The following is a 21,516-nucleotide window of genomic DNA, read 5'->3' as shown; positions in this document are numbered from 1 at the left end:
TTCCGATGCCTCCACAACTTTGCATATAAACACTGCACCGCTGGAGCACTACAAAGCTGTCCACCAGACGGCTTCATAGAGGCTTTCTGCCAGCTTGGGGGCATGTGTCACCTAAACAACACTCCCCCACGCTTCTGGGAAGCTACAAAAGGTTTGTCTGCTTCACCTCTTTGAGTTGAAACTGACTCTTTCATTTATTATTATTATTATTATTATTATTATTATTATTATTATTATTATTGAATTATTCATGTCTGATTTTGTCCTGAGTTTCTATAAGACATGTTACATGTTCTCTGTGTGGAAGGTAAGATTACTGAATTGTCTTCCTTTCCATAGGGTTCTAAGCTGTATAAAACAGGAAGGTTTTTTCCCCCTTTCTATATCTAAATTATTCCACTATGTTCAAGGTAATTTGTTTGAAACACTGGATTTGTTTCAGTAATTCAAAAAAGTGTGATTTGGAGATCTAAAAAAAAAATCCATTAGTACTCATAGAAACTTCTTCATTTTTTTTTAACTTAGGACCACCTTCTGCTCCAAGGAACATTATTTTTAACATAAATGAAACAGCTCTCATGTTGGAGTGGAGCCCACCAAGTGACACAGGAGGGAGAAAAGATCTTACCTATAGTGTCATTTGTAAGAAATGTGGATCTGATACCAGCCAATGTGAGATATGTGGAGGAGGGATCCGATTCATTCCAAGACATACTGGGCTAATCAATTCATCAGTGACTGTACTTGATTTTGTGTCCCATGCGAACTACACTTTTGAAATAGAAGCCATGAACGGAGTCTCCGAATTAAGTTTTTCACCCAAGCAGTTCACAGCTATCACAATTACCACAGACCAAGATGGTGAGTTTATGCTATTTGTGTTGTCACTAATTTAAAGTAAAAGTATATATAACAGAATGCAGTTAACAGTACATTTTGTGAATTATCATAAGTAGATATCTCTTTAATTCTGTCTATTCAGAGCATTTGCTTTTGCATAGTACTGTTTGAAGGAAGAGGTTTGGTTTCATGGTAAGATTACATAGAAAGTGTTTATTAAAACCAGACTGATCAAGTGATAAAGTGTTACATTTGCTGAAAATAATATAATGTTGACATCTGTGATTAATTTTTGTTTGATATGCCTGAAATTCTGTATTTTTCTGTATGTCCCCATTACCTTGTGGAGTTACTAATAATGCAGTCTACTGTCATTTGGTCTTAAGCAAATTCCCTCTATTTTAATAGAATATGTGGCAAAGTAATCACTGATGTTGATACATGCTCCATGAATTTAATTTTGCAGAATTTACTATACAGATTTGGTACAATATCATAATGATATCTTTATAATATCATAATGATAATATCATTATAATATCATAATGAAAGTGATGATGTTTTGTGATGCTTATTCTATTATATTAGTTAGATTTAGGTTTTTGAAAGCCTCCGAATTGTACAGATTAAAGCCTATTCACATTGTCTGTGTCCAGAAAATGGTGGCTCCAGATGGCTCTGTGAGATTTTCAGAGATCTGAAGGATCTCTGTATGTAGTATGGCCATTGAATCTACTAATGCCTTGGTAGGTTTGTAGAAGCACTACAAACACTACTAAGCAGTCTTTTCTCCATTGCAGATTTCATAAAGCTTTCTGATTTGCTATGGAATGCTGAAGCATAGGGGAATATGGCTTGAATAACAATGGAGGAAAATGTAGAGCTAGTCTGGTTAAGCACAGTTTACTGGTCTCTTTCAAGCCTATATTGTGACAATGATGGTGGCACAGAAGGCTTACATTTATCTGAGAATCTCACAGCAAACCATTGTGATTGGTTTGAAAAACATTTTCGATTGTACAGTGCTATGCTTCAGAGCTGTTCTTTGCTGTGAAGAGTCTGTTACGCTTGCTTCTCAAAGGTCCAAAACACACTGCAGAAACAATCCAGTTTGAGATGTCTTTAACTGCCCTGGCTCAATGCTAAGGCATTCTGGGAAATATAGTTTTGTAAGACATTTAGCTTTTTCTGTCAGAGAGCTCTGGTGCCACAACAAACTACAGTTCCCAGGGTTCCCTAGCACTGAGCAGGGCAGTTAAAATGATATCAAACTGGATTGTTTCTGTAGTGGATGAAAGAGGAGTGAAGGATCTGTCAGAAAAAAATGAAACTTGCTTGCAAAGCATTTGCAGAAACAGTCACTCAGATCCACTTGGACTTGGAGTCCAGTTTGTCAGCAGTTCTGGAAGGAAGTATTATATCTGTTTCTGCTGAATACTTTTCATCTTCTTGGCTCTGTGAATGTGGATAGAATTTTTGAGTACAACCACCATTTGGTTACCAAACCTTATCCAGCTGTAGCTTTTGAAACCAATATGGTCAGAATTTGCAAACTTCGGGCTGTGAAATAGTTAATGTTTCTTAAAGGAAGGTCATTTTTTTTAAGAACTGAGGAAAGTGGTTGAGTCTTTGCTGGAGGGCAAAAGCACTATGTTTGGATTCTTCTGATATGAATAATTATTGACTATTTTCACCTGTTATTTTTTATGGGGGAAATTAACAAGTGGTAGCCTTGCAGTTTCAGGGATAAATGGATAAAATTGATGGTTTGACTCTTTCAACCCTGGCCTTTAACCTAGTTTTGGGAGAAGAATTGCCTTGGTTATAGAAGAATACAAGATTTGTACCAGTAGGTGTGGGAGGGCAACCTTGTTGATTCTCCTGGATTTCTTACAAGTGAAGCTGAAATGTAATCCCAGAAAGATAAAAGTAATGTTTATAGGATGGAATTAGGTGTGACGCCTGAGTTGAATGAGGTAGCACTCCCTCTGAAAGATAAAATTTCTAGTTTGAGGGTACGTCAAACTAGGTTTCAGATGGCATTGGCTGAAAATAGCATCGTTTCCCAAAATTATAAAGTTCTTCAGCTACAATCATAAATAGCAAAGATGAATGTTGTCACAGTCATTTGTGCCAAAAGTGCCTTCAGACTATACTATTGTGTTACATGCTATTTTGGACTGCACTCAAATATATAGAAACAACTGTTGTTCTCCATGTGATAATTGCCACACAGAGAGCCTTTATTTGCTGTTTTGATTTCCCTTTCAGGAAAATAAGCAGGATATACAGTATATACTCAACTGTACGTTGACCTTGTGTATGTATAAGAAGAGCAGGCCTGGGGGCCAAAATTGTGGATTTTGATATAGCCCATGGATAATTTGAGGGTAAAACCTAGGAGCATGTAACAGGATGTAAAGGACAAAGCAAAGGGAAATGATGCCAAAGAACTTTAAAAATTCCGGATGACATAACTTTTTGACCCTAAAGGCTGGATGGATGAGGAAAGAACTACAGCAAATCATGGCTGTGCAATGTTTTTTTTGTGTGTCAATTTTTTAAACTAATTTTAAGTAAAATTTCTAGACTTGTGTGTGAATATATATATGCAGTCAGTTTTTTAAAATAAGGAAAAATATAAATGAATATTAATTGCCACTATGGTTGGTTTTGTTGTTGCTGAATTGTAATGCTAATAAAAAATTGACAGTCTGATTCTGCATTTTGCTCGACTAGTGCACAGTGGGTTACAATACATGGTGGCAGTACTGTGAGGAAAAATAGAATAATGTGTCATGGGAGGTTATCATAGAAGGAACATGGTGGTTCACTTGATTTTTAAAAAAAATCCATTCCGAGGTCTAGGCTTCCGCAGCTATTCCTGCAATAACTGGTGTTACCCCATTTGAACTCAAGGAGACCTACCAATTCAACCAAATATAATGTAGGTAACCACATAGAAAATATTATCATTTCTGATATTATCAAACTATCAATACAATAAAAATAATTTAAAGCATACATTAAAATTAAAATCAGATAAAGAAAGTAAAATGGATAATTGAAATGATTAAGTGAATTCACTTACAGGATTGATATATGAAATGATTAGTGATAGATGATGTTTACATGAGCCTCTTTCCTGTATATAACTAATATTTTATATTTTAGTGCCTGTGCTGCACTAGTTGCTTGCATTTGTTATTTTTTATTTTGTTTAACTGTATGTTCTGCAAACATTTAATATGTCCCTGAAATACTCCAAGGCCTTATTTCAATTGTATTTACATTTACTTCATCCTTTTGTCAACTATGTTGCATTTTCCCAGATTACTTGTAGGAAAAAACCCTGCTGCACTCTCATTGTTAAAACATGTCAATGCATAGCCTTCATTTTTAGAATGGCTGTTGCACTTCCTCTATAATTTTTTATCAAAGGCCAAAGAAAATCCATTAATTTTCTTCACCAGGCAGTAACATATTTTTCCTTTGATCTTATAAATACATAGTCTTCTGTGGTTCCTCTTCTGTATATCCAGACAATTTCTAAGCAACAAAAATGGTGTTACCTTCATAAATGTGTTTTATGGAGGCTTGCTATTTCATTTATCACCATGTCTTTTTCTGCAAAACTCTCCCTTTATGTCCAGATAAACTGACTGAGACTCTAAAAAGTGATCCTTAAATTCTCTGAAGCTTTACAAGTAGCATTTTAGTAATGTAAGAATTATTGTGAGGAATGCAAGCAACGTACACACTTGGGTTTTACTGTCAAACTATCAATAGATTACCAAGGCATAGCCATTTCCTTGCTTGGATAAACTACAGTGAAAACTGGTGTGGTTATACAAAAACCAGACAGTAGTAAGAGAGAGAGAGAGAGAGAGAGAGAGAGATTGTATCAAAAACAAGGTAAATCTCTACCATTGCACATTTAGACAGGGGTTCTGAGTATCTGTACCAGCATATCTTTATCCCACTCCCCCACTGCCACAAAGGGAAAAAAATGTGGTAAAGGAATGGAGGGATGTTAGTTCTCTTGCTAAAGGAACTATAGCTAGAATGTGACAGCCCTCAAGCCTGAACGGGAATGCCCTGAAATCAAAATTGTATAGATTCTACTGCACCAAGGAGATTGGTCTAAAGACACACATGATCTCATGATATAGCCTCTTGGGTCTGATAGTTTGGAGGGGGATTCATTACTCTATTCTTTGGGGAGGGGAGCTATTTGTAGTAATTTCTTAGATCTACCCTAGTGTTCTTCCAAAGGTTTAAAAAAAAAAAAAAGCAGGTCATGGTTTGCTGAAGTGGTTCTATGGTTTGAAATGCATTTCCCCCCTCTTTTTTTAAGTGACAGAGCAAAAGTGTCATTTTACTAGTGAATTGTAGCACTACAATGCTTTTAAAAAGAGAAGGAGAAAGGGGACCTCAAGGATACTTTTTTAATCTTTATATGTTTTGTACTTAAGAAGAAATTCACTGGATGGTAGGAATAAAATGTTGCAGCTAGTGCCAGGCGTTTCCATAAAATAATATGGGGCAACAGAAATGTTTGGATTTAAAAAGAGGGGGGCTGGAGTAAAAGACAAAATTATAGGAACAAATAATGAAATCTCCAGAAACATCCTGACATGTCCTGTCTGGAAGAAACTTTGATCTAGAATAGTGGTCCCCAAACTGTGCCCTTTAAAGGGTTTTGGACTTTACTTCACAGAATCCTAGACTACTAAGATAGTAGTTTCTGTTTAGTTGAGAAACTGTTATACACTACAGCAGTATGCAAATTTGTAAAACAACAACAATAATAGCAATTATTATTTCTTTAAAATCCACAGAGAACATAAAGAAACCAAAAGTGTGAATCTATGAATTAAGGCTTGAATATGAGAATAGTTGAGACAAAGAATGCTAGGGCATTTGTTGAAAACAGCAATAACAACAACAACAAGGGCAGAGAAAGAGTGAGGACTGACCTGTTGAAAACCCTGACAACTTAAAGAAATATTTTGTGTTTTGGATTTGTGGAATGTGCATCATGAGGTTAAAAGGCTTCTATCTCTGCAATGTATACATATGTTTCAAAAGGAAAGTGAGCAATTCTTATGGGTGCATGCCATGGAGTACATATGTATCCATTTTCGTCCAGATGTCTCTCATACTGCATGATGACAGGAAGCCAGAAATACCCCCAGTGCTGTACCACCTAACTGCTCTTCTATTATAGAAAAGGAAGAAGTTTTCATGATGGGAGGGGGGGAGAAAAAAACCTCTTGCTGTCTCTTGTCCTCCTGAAACTTCACTTCCCAATTCTATATCGCTAAAAGTGCTCAAATGCAGCTCTATAACAGATTTCCATGATGGCCTTGGGCAGTAGAAAAAGCCACTCTTAATAATGGCACAATCCCTCTCATCACTTTGGTTTCTAAAAAGTCTGTCATTTAATAAGAAATGTTCTGTTTATCCCTTAGAGCAGGGGCTTTTTGAGCCAGGGGCCGGGTTGGTGTCCCCCAGACAAGGGGAGGGGGGGGAGCCAAAAAATAAATAATTAAATAATTAAATTAAATATATAATATAGGAGAACATTTTCAAATGTAGGACACATTTTTTAAAAATGGAGGACATGTGAAAAAAATTGATGGTTTTTTAAAAAATGTTAATATAAATGCATGTTTCTTAGGCATGATCAAAATGGAGGACATTTGGGCATTATTCCTAGACAGATGGCAGAAATGTACTTCCCTTTCTGGCCAACCCCCCTCCCCCCATTCCAAACAGCACATTTCGGCATTGAACATGGCTTTACTTAAGATGGCCTCTTGAATATTTTAGAGGCTTAATGCATAACCAAACTCTTTGGGTTTCACACTGAACATGGGTTCACATGGCTATGCATATTGAACAAGTCAAGGTGGTTTCACAGTTCTTGCACCAAGTGTACTTTTCAGAAGTGTGTACTTGGTCAAGGGACTTTGGTTTTTCTTCACTGCGCATGAGTTTGTAAAAATCACAGCAATTTACATTGGCCTTGCCTCAGAGGCTTTCTGATATCAATATCACCATTAAAGAAACAAAAACACACAGAAAAGGCACTTTGGAAAGTCACACTCTCTTGGCTTCAGAAACAGTGCGTGCATGCCTCTCAAGCTTACTCATATCATCATCATCATCATCATCATCATCATCATCATCATCACACTATCACTGTCAAAACAAGGGAGACTTGTTAGCATTAAAAGCACCCAAAACACACCTTGGAAGGTGACACTCTCTCGGCTTAAGAAACAGTGCCTGCATGCCTCTCAAGCTGACTCATATCATCATCATCATCATCATCATCATCATCACACTATCACTGTCAAAACAAGGGAGACTTGTTAGCATTAAAAGCACCCAAAACACGCTTTGGAAGGTGACACTCTCTCGGCTTAAGAAACAGTGCCTGCATGCCTCTCAAGCTGACTCATATCATCATCATCATCATCATCATCATCATCATCATCATCATCATCACACTATCATTGTCAAACCAAGGGAGACTTGTTAGCATTAAAAGCACCCAAAATAAAAATTTAAATAACCTTGAGGCCTCTGGCCACTCACCAGCTCTTCCTTCCTCCTCTTCCTCCTCCTCCTTCTGCTTCTTCTGCTCCCCCCTCCTTCTCTTCCTCCTCCTCCTTCTGCTCCCCCTCCTCCTCTTCCTCCTCCTCCTTCTGCTCCCCCCTCCTCCTCCTTCTGCTCCCCCCTCCTCCTCTTCCTCCTCTTCTTTCTTCTCCTCCTCCCCCTCCTCCTCTTTCTCCTCCCCTCTCCTCCATGCACCATGCAGCCTGGGGGTGGGGAGGAGGAGGCAGAGGAGAAGGAGGTGGGTGGTGCAGGCCCACGCAGGGAGGCAGGGAGGGTGACGTGGGCCCACACGGGGAGGCGGGGAGGGCGGCGGGGCTCGCGCGAGGAGGCAGGGAGGGCGGCGCGGGGCTTCCCCCTTTGCCTCCTCTGCCCCAGGCTGCGCAGCCTTCCTCTTCCTCCTCCGCGCGGTGGAGGTGGAGGAGGGCAGCACGGTCAAGTGGCCCAGGAGGAGGAAGAGGTGGAGGAGGAGGCGGCAGCGGCGGCGGCAGGACCGGGATGGGGCTGGTCCTGCCGCCTCCGTGAGCCGCATCCAGCCCACGGGCCGGGGGTTGCTGACCCCTGCCTTAGAGAAATAAGAGGAATTGTGAGAAACAAAAAAAAAATACTAATACAGTGCGCCCTTATTTTATGTGGGGGATCCGTTCCTCACTCCCCCGCATAAAGCAAATACCACCTATGCTTGAGCCCCATTTAAATGAATGGTGCTCATGCACACGGTGGCGTGGTGGCATGGTGGCATGCACACATCACAGATGCACTGCCCCTTCGCCCCAAGCGGCTTTCAGCATTTGCTGAAGCCACATAAAGCACACCCACACATGACACGGGCGCACTGTAACAAGAATAGAGATAGAAAACTAATTTATTGGGCTCACATTTTCTTTTGAAAATATCTACATACTCATTGAGAGTGACAATACAATGTCATAAATCCTTGAAATGTGTCTAACCCTTACAGTATGTTTTGGTGAAGGAAAAAAATGTACAAATATATAAAAATATTTGAAAAGAAATGTGCACACTTTTAAAAATGCAATAAATATACTTATTATTATTATTATTATTATTATTATTATTATTTATTATATACCGCTATTCCTTATTCAAGATCATAGCGGTGTACATGTTAAAAAACATCATTAAAACAGTAGAAAACAGTATTAAAACATCAAATTGCTATCTAAAACCACATAATAAAATATCAGTGCTCCCAATATTCCAAATCAATAAAACAATAATAAAACAGACACCAAACTCATTGGGGGAAAGCTTGGCGGAAGAGGAAAGTTTTTAGCATCCTCTTAAATCCTTCAAGGGAGGTGACTGTGTGGAGCTCATCGGGCAGGATATTCCATAATCTAGGGGCTGAGGTAGAAAATGCCCTCTGGGTTGCACTATAATGTGCACCCGGAATAGACAAAAGATGTTTCCCGCCTGACCTGAGAGTGCGGGGCGGATTATACGGGGAGAGGCGGTCCTCCATGTACCCTGGGCCCAAGCCATTTAGGGCTTTATAGGTGATAACCAACACCTTGTATTGCGCTCGGTAGCGAATGGGCAGCCAATGGAGGTCTTTCAACACAGGTGTTATATGACTGGCCCTGGGGCATCCAGTGACCAGTCTAGCAGCCATATTCTGCACCAGTTCTAGCTTCCGAGTTTGGTACAAGGATTGCCCCATCTAGAGCGCGTTACAGAAATCCAAACGAGAGGTTACCAGAGCATGTACCACGGTTTCAAGGTCAGCCCGGCCCAAGTAGGGACGCAGCTGGTGTATCAGCCGAAGCTGATAACAGGTGCTCCTGTTACATATATTGGGGGGAGAAAGGAAATAAATTTTGTAATCTCAAAATGAAAATCTCTTATGTCGGAATAAGGCAAGATTGATGCTGAAAACAGCAGTAACAACAATGACAGTAAATTCTGCGAAATAAAATGGCAGTAAGATTTACGAGACTTGAATAGTAACAAGGATGGTATAGTGGCTTGAGTGTTGGACTATGACTTTGAAAACCAGGGTTCAAGTCTCTTTTGGCCACCCACTGGGTGACCTTGCAAGTCACATTCTCTTAGTCTCAGAGGGAGGCAAAGGCAAACACCCCTGAACAAACCCACCAAGAAAATCCTGATAAGAGAGGGACAAGAATCTTGATGATCTGATATTTTCACTGAAGCTACCTATTTTGCATCTCTTTAGACTCATTGCAAGACAAAGTATCCCTCAGAAATCTGCACATTTGCAAAGCTTGTGCATTTGCTTTGTACACACAAACACATGCATAGATTTATAGAATAAGAACAACTAAAAGTCCATACAGTTTAAATCTGCACACACTATAAGCAATGGAGGAAATGTGTACAAAAATATATGAACTGCAAAAAAAATTGTATATAAATGTATTCTTCCTCTAATCTTGCCCAATCCTGTTTTACTTCTGATTTTATCTGATGAGAGGGGAGGTATACATTAGTAATCAATATAGAAAACCTATTATAACTAACCAAGATTACCATAGCCAATGGTGGTGAAAAGGGTAGATTGATAATATTAGCGTGTAGTTTTGTGCTTATTAGAATTTCTAGACCACCTAGTGCTTTCTTATTATTAGGTGAGGCGTTTACAGAATACGAAATATAGGCAATGGAGGAAATGTGTACAAAAATACATGCACTGCAAAAATTGTGTATATAAATGCATACATGCATGTATACATGCAAACAATGCCTGTGATTTTGTATACAGGAAAATCTGTGTCCTGATATGAGGAAAGGCTGAGATTATAGTGCAAGTGGGATTCAGAAAATACCACTCAAATTTCCACATTCCTGTGCCTGAAACTTTTTAACTAGACATGCCAGGGATTAAAACGTGATGCATCTTTCTTCATATGAATTGTGTGCTCAATTCATATGAAGAAAGATGCATCACGTTTTAATTCCTGTGACTATGAGCTATCATAGGCCTAAATTCTCCAAATCCAGAAGACAAAAAAACATTGGGAACTTGCTGACACAGGAATTTACACTATATTCTAAATCAGATTGTTGGATCAATAGTGTCTACACTAATCCTTAGCAGCTCTCCATAATTTAAAAAGTGTTTTTAAACCCCTACCATAGCTGAAGACACCTACTTCTTCTCCCATAAAACAGTGGTTGGAAAAACAAGACCTCCACACCAGTTTGTGCAACATTACTTGTAATATTAAATGAATAGATCTGAATATATTCCAAATTTACACAGATTAGCAGTGGCGGACCTAGTATATTTGACACCCAGTGCGGACTATTTTTTAATAACCCATTCTCTCCTTAACAGCCTTTTCTGAGTCTGGCTGAGCTGCTAGCTGGGCAGCAAAGAGGGGGACAACTTTCCAGGTCTGGCAGAACTGCTGGACAAGTGGGAAAAGGAGGTGATTCTATTTACTGCTTAGCCAGCAGACCCATCAATAGCCGTTGGTGAAAGTGGGCAGTCCTGCTGCCCTGAAGCCTTTCTGGGTCTGGCAGAGCTGCTAGATAAGCGGGAGAGGGAGTTGACTAATTTACTGCACATCCAGCAGACCTGCCAGATTCAGAAGGCAGCTAACTCCTACTAGCAGCCACTGGTGGGATTGGGCTAATGTGGCATCCTGTAGACTTTCTAGGTGTGGCAGAGCTACTGGCTGGGTTGGAAAGGGAGAACTTTGCCACTTTTCCACTGGGCTGGCAGAGCTGGCAGACCCAGAAGACAGTCTGTTCCCACCAGCACATCAGATGACACCTTCCTCTGAAGTGTCACTCGATGCATTCTGTATTCCCCACATCTCCCTAGTGCTGCTCCTGCAAATTAGCTCAGATGGCATGAGCACTTTCTGACTCAAGCCAGATACAATTTGCTCACCATTAGTTCATTAGTATTAGTAACTCTACAGTGACCACATTAAGAATACAGTTCTAACTGGTAAGAATGACCAAGGATCAACTGAGCTAACAGTGGTTCAGTTGAAGCTTTGTTGAATCCAAAACCCTTTCAGCCTTGGGAAGTTCTAAATTACTTCAAACAGAATATCCCCCTGGCCTAACCTTGTGTCATCATTGTGGCAGTTCTCAAGAACACAATTTAACTCTTCCTTCACTTTGTCTCTTTATTGGCCTTTCTGCCAAGAGATCTTTGTGTCCTTTCCCACAACTCCTGTAGACTTTTGGAGTCTGTAGTTTAGTAAGCCAGTGGTACACTCAGGCTGATAATTCTAAATAGAGTAAGCCTCCCAAGATTCCATAGGCTGTTGCCATGTAGTTAAAGTACAGTCATAGTGCTATAACTGTAGTGTGAAAGGGCTCTTCTGCCAGCAAATTATTTTGTGAGATCAGTTGACAGATATGAGTTCTGCGATGAAGGGCATGCTCTGGATATACAGTGGCGCCTCCGCATACGCGGACTTTTTATAAGCGGCTTTGAGTGTACGCACTCAAGCCGCTGGGCGCGCGCGGGGCAAAAGGGGCGGCACGTCCCATTAAGTTGAATGGGCGCGTGTGTCTGTTGCGCTGCGCACACGCCCATTGCACCCCGCGCACCTCCGCACCGCCGTGCACGATCCCCATTGTTTACAATAGGGCTCGAGCATAGGCGGAAATCGCCATACACGGCGGGATCCGGAACGGATCCCCCGCGTATGGAAAGGTTCTACTGTAGTATATCTTGATTTCAGTAAGGCCTTTGACAAAGTTCCCCATGATATTCTTGCAAACAAGCTTTTAAAATGTGGGCTTGACAAGGCAACTGTTATGTAATTGGTTGACTGGCCGAACCCAAAGGGTGCTCAACAATGGCTCCTTTTCATCCTGGAGAGAAATGACCAGTGGGGTCCCCCAGGGCTCTGTTCTGGGCCCAGTGCTATTCAACATCTTTATCAATGACTTGGATGACAGAATTGGGGGCATACTCATCAAATTTGCAGATGACACCAAATTAGGAGGAGTAGCTAATACCCCAGAGGGCAGGACCAAAATTCAAAATTACCTGAATAGACAAGAAAACTGGGCCAAAGCTAACAAAATGAAATTCAACACGGAGAAATGTAAGGTACTGCACTTAGGGCTGAAAAATGAATTGCACAGATATAGGATGGTGGACACCTGGCTGAATGAGACTACATGTGAAAGGGATCTGGGAGTCCAAGTAGACCACAAGTTGAACATGAGTCAACAGTGTGATGCGGCAGCTAAAAAGGCCAATGTGATTTTAGGCTGCATCAATAAAAGTATTGTGTCTAGATCAAGGGAAGTAATAATGCCACTATATTCTGCTCTGGTCAGGCCCCACCTGGAATATTGTGTCCAATTCTGGGCACCACAATTTAAAAAGGATGTGGAGAAACTGGAGCGTGTCCAAAGGAGAGTGACTAAAATGGTGAAGTGTCTGGAAAACATGCCCTATGAGGAACGACTTAGGGAGCTGGGGATGTTTAGCCTGGAGAAGAGAAGGTTAAGAGGTGATATGATAGTCCTGTTTAAATATTTGAAGGGATGTCATATTGAGGAGGGAGCAAGCTTGTTTTCTGCTGCTCCAGAGACTCCAGAGACTGAACAGTGGATGCAAGCTACAGCAAAAGAGATTCCACCTTAATATTAGGAAGAATTTCCTGATAGTAAGAGCTATCTGATAGTGGAACACACTCCCTCGGAGTGTAGTGGAATCTCCCTTCTTGGAGGTCTTTGAACAGAGGCTGGATGGCCATCTGTCGGGGATGCTTTGATTTGGATTTCCTACATGGCAGGGGGTTGGACTGGGTGGCCGTTGTGGTCTCTTCCAACTCTATTATTCTATGATTCTATATTTGAGATAGGATTTCACTGTAATTTACTATCTATAGAAAAACTAGAGGCAACACATTTTTATCCAGTCCAATAAAGTCCATCACATCATAATCTCAAAGGGGTATTATGTAGTTGCTATCTATATAAACTATAATAATTCATGCAGAGAATGTATTGACCAAAACATAGTATGTAATAGATATAGCTATAGTATGTTTCAATGCTAGGTTGAGTTTTAATGCTAAGTTAGGTTTACAGGGGAAGGGGGTGTCCCACTAATGTGGCCACAGCATTTTATATATAAATCTTTGTGAAAGTGATACATTCATCCTCACGATTCTGTTGTGACTGTTTTGCATCTTGAGTGTTTTTCTCTCTCAAGAATGACACCCCCCCCCCTTGTGTTATTTATTCCCATCACTGCAAAAAAGCAAATTAAAGTAATCAGGCTGACTTCCTTTAGGGGAATCTTTATCACTGACTGATACAGTTAGAAGAGCCGTTACTGTGATCTAACCTCAGTTCAGTACAAGATATTCCCAAGATAAGATTGTGACTTCAATACTGTAATTAGAAACCTTTGCCACAAAACATAATTGACTGACTGCTGAAAATTTTCAGTCAAATTAGCAACCTTCTGTTTTCAGAGTTTGCCTAAATATTTCTGAAAGGGATTTCCATTAAAACACAATCTCTCCTGGTCTGACTTCATGACAAGCAAACTGAAGGCTTCTTTTCCTTGCCTAGCAAGAGGAATTAGTTTGGTCAAAAGCAGTAAAAGAAGACATTAATCATGGCTAGTCAGTCTAGAAAAAAAAGTGCTTGTAGGTGTCATGACTTTCACACAAACATTTAAGGAGCATGTTCAAAGTGAAGGACATGGTAAATTACAAACCAATTTTGCTGATGTTTGCTGTGGGGTATTTAAAGCAATTATAGTCATAACAGGTTGCTTCAATTCATTTGCTTCTTAAAATGTAGTTTCTTCATTATGATCCATAACCCCTTTTCTCTCTCAGTAAGAGTTTCTTCCATATAGGTTAGCCTAAGGCTTTTGGTCCTGTGACAGATTTCATTTATATACTCTCATGGCATTAAATTCTGTATATTGGAATAGTTTTGAAAACAGCTTTAGAATTATCTAAAGTTTTCATATTTTGTAGCCTTTAGGAATCTGTTTGTTTAACAGCTGAGCTAGCTTCAAAGTCATATTTCTAATAATGTACACTCATCTATTCCTGACCAGATTTTATAAGGAAGAGGGCTCATCTTTCACCTCCAATTTTAAATCATATTTCTGAAAATGTTATCACACCGAAGTAAAAATCAAGCTTCCCTCCTAGGGAAGGGATCACTCCTGTGAAAATATTAACCTTGCTTCAGACATACAGTAAACATTCCATTTTGAAATGTGCACAGCATGATTTCCAGAATCTCAACCACAAATATATCTTTATTTTTTTCTCCTAGTAAAAACAGTGTGTCAAAAGAAACTGTATGCAAAAGACCTGCCAAATATGCACTAAAGAAAAAGTGATTGTTACAATGATAACTAGTTATTGAGGGAATGTTTACACTGTTCATGCTCTACTTTGGAAAACTTTTTCTGTTATTGTACAATAATAACATTTGCCACTGCGAGTAGGCAAATACCTGCTCTTGATTCATAATTACCTTTCATGTTTTAGCTAACCTACATGATACTAATAGTGAGATACTGTTGGACCAGATGTAAATAATATCAAAATAACAAGAGAATAGTACATACATAAGCACATTTTAAAATGATAATAACAACAATAACAATAACAACAATAGTGTGTCTGTATGTACAAGGAGAAGCTTTCATAATTACAAGACATTATGAGCATATATATCAATATACATGTTATGTATATTTATGTGCAACTAAAACAATAATTATACAAAATATACTGGACAATAATGCATTAGACAGTACTAAGTGTAAATGGCTGATACACAAGGTCAGGGAATTGTCGGCTCCCTCCAGGATCACTGAATCATTTGGGGAGAGGCAATTTTTTCTGAATGCAAAGTTTCTGTTCAGAGGAAATCTCCTCTCTTGTTGTGGAAGAAGCACACCAGGCTTTCACACATACGCACTTCCCCAACATTTGAAAGGCAATTTACCAGAGTTCAAGCACTGCTGTAATAATATTCTTAGAGTTTGGAAAGATTGGCACTGGACAAAGGATATTACATGGAAACACATTTGTCATTGGGCATAGTACAATGTTCTGTTGAATTGACAACATTCTATAGTCATGCAGTAAAAATATACAATTGTTGTGTTATATGAACTAACATCGCATTATTACATCCCTGTTACATACACTTGATATATATGTTTGTTTGTTTGTTTGTTTTGGTGTGTATTTGTACATTGAGTTTTCCCAGGATTTTTTCAGTTATTATTTCTTTATTTAGATTTCCAAAGTGAGCGTATTGCATGGATTGGAATTGTGTGGCTCTCCAGCAGTTGCCAAATTGCAGCTTTTATGCCATTTGTAAAAAAATCCCAGTGTTCCTTGCCTTTGGCTTTTCTGGCTAGGGCTGCTGGGATTTACAATTCAGTAGCACCTGGGGGACCACAGATTCCCGCCTGCTGTTTTATCCAAAAAGACTCTAGGATGTTTTAGAAATGGCATAAAATTCTTACAGGAAATGCAGTGCAATAAAAAAAACTGTCATATAAAATAAACTAGGAGACAATAAAACTAAAGTAGGCAGAATCAATTTGACTTTTTAAAATGTTATCCTCAAATAAAACACTGGGAAGCCACTGTTTTTGGATTTGATATCTTAATTCTTGCACAGAGCAGTGGCCACTTGCCCAGAGCATGCCCACTCATGCTGAAAAGCATATGTATGCATTCAGTAGCTGAAGCAATCGTGGTGACTGTTTGCTCTTATATTTCCACCATACATACATCTATGCAATCCTTTTCTTTAAAACAAGTGGAAGTTTGAGAAGTTGCTGATTGAAGGAAAAATGAGATTTTGGTTGAGACTGGGCACATTGGGTAAGTGTTACACTTAAATTCTAGTTAGTAGGGTTAATCCTGGACAGTATCACACGATTTCCTATTGTTACCGAAACTTCAACTTTTATGCTTCTGGCTGTAAGAAAGCTAGAAAATAATTGCAGTGTTCTGAGGATTGAGGAATTAATTCTGTTTTGAGAACAGAATTATCTGTTAGCAGTCAATCTGTTCTGCATTAGAACTAGAAAACTGTGAATAGTCCAGGGAAATGGATTATCACTAAGTGTCAGAAAAATAATTAGTTCATTAATTGAGTAATATGCCAGCTCTATGATGGGATAACTAGATTACGTATACAGATATTTTGAGCTGTAGAATAAGACTGAATGGAAATGGATCCTAGGTAAAGATGGCAAAGAAGATAAGCTAGGTATTATTTCTTGTTTTCAATATAGGAAACACAGCTTATGAATATGAATAAATGATTGAATGTCACTTGCACATATGTATCTCATGTGCAAAACAGAGGAAGAAGTGCAGCCTGCTGATCACCTGGAGGTGTGGGGAGAAAATCAGAGCCATTCCCAAGAAGACATTCCCAAAGGCAACCATGCCAGCAGTACATATGCATTTACAACTGTAGGAAATATCACTGTGTACAAGGTGCTGATTGCAGAGTTTCTAAAACAAATGGTATAATTTTCTGAGCTTACACTGCATCAGACTTTTTTTTCTCAATTGAAACAGGTCTACATGTGAGTAATTCTACAGTGCATCTGTGGTTCTGATTCACAAATTATGACCCGTTATACAATTTAAGGATCTGAAATGAGATCACAAAAGGTGCTAAGAACATGACACCAATTTAAAAAGAAAACACCAATTTATTTTATGTATCCATGCAAGATTTTTTTTCCTCTTATGGCATGGTTCACATTATTGCTTCATGTGTATTTGCACTGCACTTTCACTTTTCAAAATCAGATTGTTTCACTCACCTTAATTAATTCTAACTTTGCACTGAAGTTCAAGATCAATAGAAGGCTGCATTAATATTATTTAATATTTCAGCATTATATTATCTTAGGAAAAAATTGACAATATAGAGTTTTGTTTCTGAATGCTTATTCATACACATGTATTACCGTATATACTCACCTATATGTCGACCTCATGTTTAAGTTGAGAACAGGTTTGGGGGGTTCAAAATAATGGATTTTGATATGGCCCATGGATAAGTTGAGGGTAAAATTTAGGAGCACAAACAAAGGATCTAAAGGATGAAGCAAAGGTAGACAATGCCAAAGAACTTACAGAATTCCAGCAGGCATAACTGTTTGTGTTCACACTAAATAGTGAAGGGATAATAGAGTAAAGGGGGATCAGAGCTTCCAGGACAGATTATACTGATGCCTTTCACCAAAGGGTGTTTGCTTTTTTTATAAGACTTAAAGTACAGTACTTACATTGATCCGTGGATAAGTCGACTCAGGTTTTTGGGGTCTTTTTTTGACTAAAATTTCTAGACTTATGCATGAGTATATATAGTATATTGTTTCATTGGCATAAATTTACAGTTATATTTCAAACTATCATATTGGGACTTATGGACTGAATTAGGCCTTAATATCCAGTCCACTGAAGTTCCATTGGAAGCCCCCCCCCCCCCCATCTCCAAAGCTTCCCAGCTTAGAGAAGGATATTCCAATATGGTGAGGAAGGAAGCAGTGATGTTAATTTCTCTCTTTAGTCTTCAAGTGCCTGAAAAAATGGTGAGAAATTTCATTACTCTTCTTGCTCTTCTGTGGAGAGTGAGTCAGCTCTCATAGAGAAGTGAACCATTCCTGACAAATTCCCAAAGTATGTGGACTATAAAATACTCAGCTGTCTCCCCCGCCCAACTCTTCTGGCAATTAGCAGTGTGAACCATAAAACTCCATTCCTCTGTCTAACAAGAAAGTGTGGCCTGTGTTTACCTTTACAATTGAATTTCCCCCTCTCCTCCTGCAACACAATGGAGTAACTCACACAATTAAAATGGAGAATATCAAGTTATCTAGGTGGTCCTAATGTACCTGTATATGCTTATGTACAGTGTCAGGTGCATGCAAAATACTTTCATACATATATGATTTGAAGCTATACTGGATATTTTGGAAGTGACTGGAGACCATGATGAAATACTCAGCTGTCTGAGAGTTATATATAATTATATATAATATTATATATAATTATAATAATATATTATATTATTCATTACTGTAGCAACTGTATAAAATGTTATGATGTAGCAGAGTTTGGAACATTATTTCTAAAAAAACTAATTTGTTATTTCTGAAAAGTAAAGACAAGGCAGTTACTTGTTACAGTGTTTAAAAATGAATCCGTTGTTTTAACTGTTAGAAATGATGAAAGCAAGTAGCTTGTGACATTACGTTTTGTACTGTTCATTACTTTTCTGTTAGCATTTCTTGCTTTTTTAGAGGAAAACACAGACATTCAGGGTGTATGGATTCTTCAGCTACAGTGCTATAGTGAAACAGCTTTACCATGAGCTGTACCTAACCTCATTTCTTTTGAGATTGAAATATTGGCAGCTTTGATGAATAGGCATGAAGAACATGATCCATGTACAGAAACAGGCAATAATATGGGACACACACATCTTTACATGCATATCAAAAGGTTGTACCTACTACCCAATCTTATAGTGGTTGTCAGTGCATGAACTTCAAAGATCTATTATGGTACTTGTTTTGTTTCTTTTTCTTTTTTGCCTTTATAAATATATAATGAATTAAAAGCAATTACCATTTTACTTACTGAAAAGTTTTCTGTTGTTTTTTTTTTAAGGACAAAATTCATCAGTATAATACATTGGTCCATGTCAGCATGGAGAAAATACACACTTTTACAATAGGTGAAGAAAATAAAAGGTCTAATAATAGCATTACTATGTCATCAAGCTTCAAATGAGTAAATTGATTTTACAAAGGACTTAAATGTACCCTCCTACAGGCTTCAAGAGTACAAAAGACTAATGACTAATTGCATCCATATATAATGAAAAGGTCCCCAAATCAAGACAAAATTGCCTTCTTGGTCATTATTTGTAAAGACACATTACTGGTGTCTTGTGGGATCTTAAAGACTATCTTTTAGCACCATCTGAGGAAGCAGACTTAAGTCTACAGATTGGGAGAAAGGGGTGGACAGAGGCTGCCCCTTTGTCCCCTAGATCGTTGCCACATCAACCGCACAGCGCATCAATGATCTGCTCCAAAAAGGAGCCACGAAACACTGCTGCTGAGGCACCATAAGCCATTTGGACGTGGCGCATGAGCCATGCCATCGTGATGCATGCCATGTAAATGGCGGCACACCAAGATGGGGCCACAGTGCGCGGTAGGGCTCAGGAGCGTGCACGAGCCCTACTTTCAGCCCCAAGCCAGCACAAAGCACCAGTCTGTACTAGGCCTTATTCTCAAAGGTTTTATAAGATCCCTTTGCATACTGATCCAGAGTAACACAACTATATCAACTAAATGTGAAGCATAAGTGTTTGTGGTATGCACTCCACTTCTTCAGATGAGTGAATTAGGATGTCAGAATTGTTGAACACATGCTGGTAGAAAGTGTAGGCAGTAAATCATAACCTTCATTCTCCTTTCTGTTTCCTCAACAGAAGATTGTGACATTAAATCTAGACAGCCATATGAACCTTTTCTCTATTCCCCTGATAACAGAGTGAGACTAGCTTTCACCAGACTGATACTTGGATCCTACTGAGAGCAATTAACAATGCATTTTAATGTAGAAGCCAATACATACTGGTGTATAATTGCTGTGTTCCACGTCTGTTCCTAACATTTGGTTCCTAATAATGACTAAAGCCATGGTGATCTCAATAGTGGTGCAATCTCCTACCCCTCAGAAAGTCATATAGACATCCCCTAGATCTTTGCTATAGACCAAGATTTTAGTGATTGTGTTTATTTGACACTGAAAACAGAAAAATCACCAATTTGTTCTTTTATTTTGCTGGATCTGTGTGGTTTTAGAGTATAATTCTGAGTTTTAGCCATCGTATTTCATTTTGTTTAAAATGTTCTGAGCCCTAGGTAAAAGGTATGGCATACATTTAAATAAAAATGTTTACCCTTAACTATGTTGATTTTCAAGTAACTCAGTAGGTATAATTCCTAAATGAGGTTGCTTAAAATTGCACCCTTAGTTCAGTGTTAAAATCAAACACTTGTAAGATGAATTATACTGCATTAAACTCAAAGCAGAATGTGTTTATCCAAATGAGAGCCATGCCAGCTATGTAGTAATACATTCCCTGGAGTAACTTAGCATTATTACAAGAATTTTAATTCTGCCCCATGTGCATCTTTATTCATGAATCATAATTATGGCTTAATTATATGATCAACTACTTCTGTTTCCCCACTGGTCTAGCAGTTGTTCAATAAGTCCTGCTGTTCTTATCTTTTTCATGTATGTTGCTATGTTTACAGCAGATCTTCTGAATCTTGGGCATAAGCCATTAAAACTGCTGTGCAGAATAGTACTTTATAACGTGTGCCTCTTATGTTGAATTTTGTTGAATGTTTCATAATTTTGTGTTATACCTGATTTAATCCAGTGACCTGAAACTGGCATTGTAAACTCTAATGGTTACTGTGAGAGTATTGTGATGTGTATTATTATTTTTGAAAATGGGAACAACGTTTGCCCTCCTCCAGTCTGCTGGGACTTCTCCTATTATTATTATTATTATTATTATTATTATTAACCTTTATTTATAAAGCACTGTAAATTTACACAGCTCTGTACATACAATCTTTTAATTAGATGGTTCCCTGCCCTCAGGCTTACAATCTAAAAAGACACGACACAAAAGGAGAAGGGAGTGGTGGTGGGGAAGGGGATCAGGTCCAGCAGTTCTTCTGTATCTTTGAGGCCTGGACCAAGGCAGATGGACTGGAGGGAGGGCTTGGCTTCTTAATGGATGGGTAAACGTGTATACATCAGGCACAATTAATGACTATATTTGCTAAAGGGGTTTTCATACATAGTTTTAGTCAGTTTCCATGACTTGGAAGGTCAAAAGACACACCAGTCTAGCAGCCATAGAAGATTTTTGTTGTCTTTCTTACCCAAGTACAAAAGAGGCTTTTAAAATAATAGTTAAAACCTGTTCGATACTAATATGCATTCACCTGCTATTCCTCATTTTCTTAAG

At 38.7% G+C, this 21,516-nt stretch overlaps 1 protein-coding gene across 4 annotated transcripts in view; it reads left to right on the top strand.

Annotated features, from left to right (window-relative positions):
• EPHA6 (EPH receptor A6) overlaps positions 1–21,516 on the top strand; it is a 608,811-nt gene that overhangs the window by 286,269 nt on the left and 301,026 nt on the right. For all 4 annotated transcript variants that reach the window (XM_089512280.1, XM_089512279.1, XM_089512277.1 and 1 more), the window contains exon 5: positions 526–861. In XM_089512280.1, coding sequence (XP_089368406.1) covers positions 526–861 — 336 coding nt within the window. The remainder of the gene's footprint in view (positions 1–525; positions 862–21,516) is intronic.

Source organism: Sceloporus occidentalis, unplaced genomic scaffold, assembly GCF_023333645.1.
Source record: "Sceloporus occidentalis isolate IW3139 unplaced genomic scaffold, rSceOcc1.0.p SCAF_2, whole genome shotgun sequence".
NCBI classification, from domain to species: domain Eukaryota; kingdom Metazoa; phylum Chordata; class Lepidosauria; order Squamata; family Phrynosomatidae; genus Sceloporus; species Sceloporus occidentalis.
The sequence above is the reverse complement of the archived record's forward strand: the minus strand, read 5'-3'. Positions and strand labels throughout refer to the sequence as shown.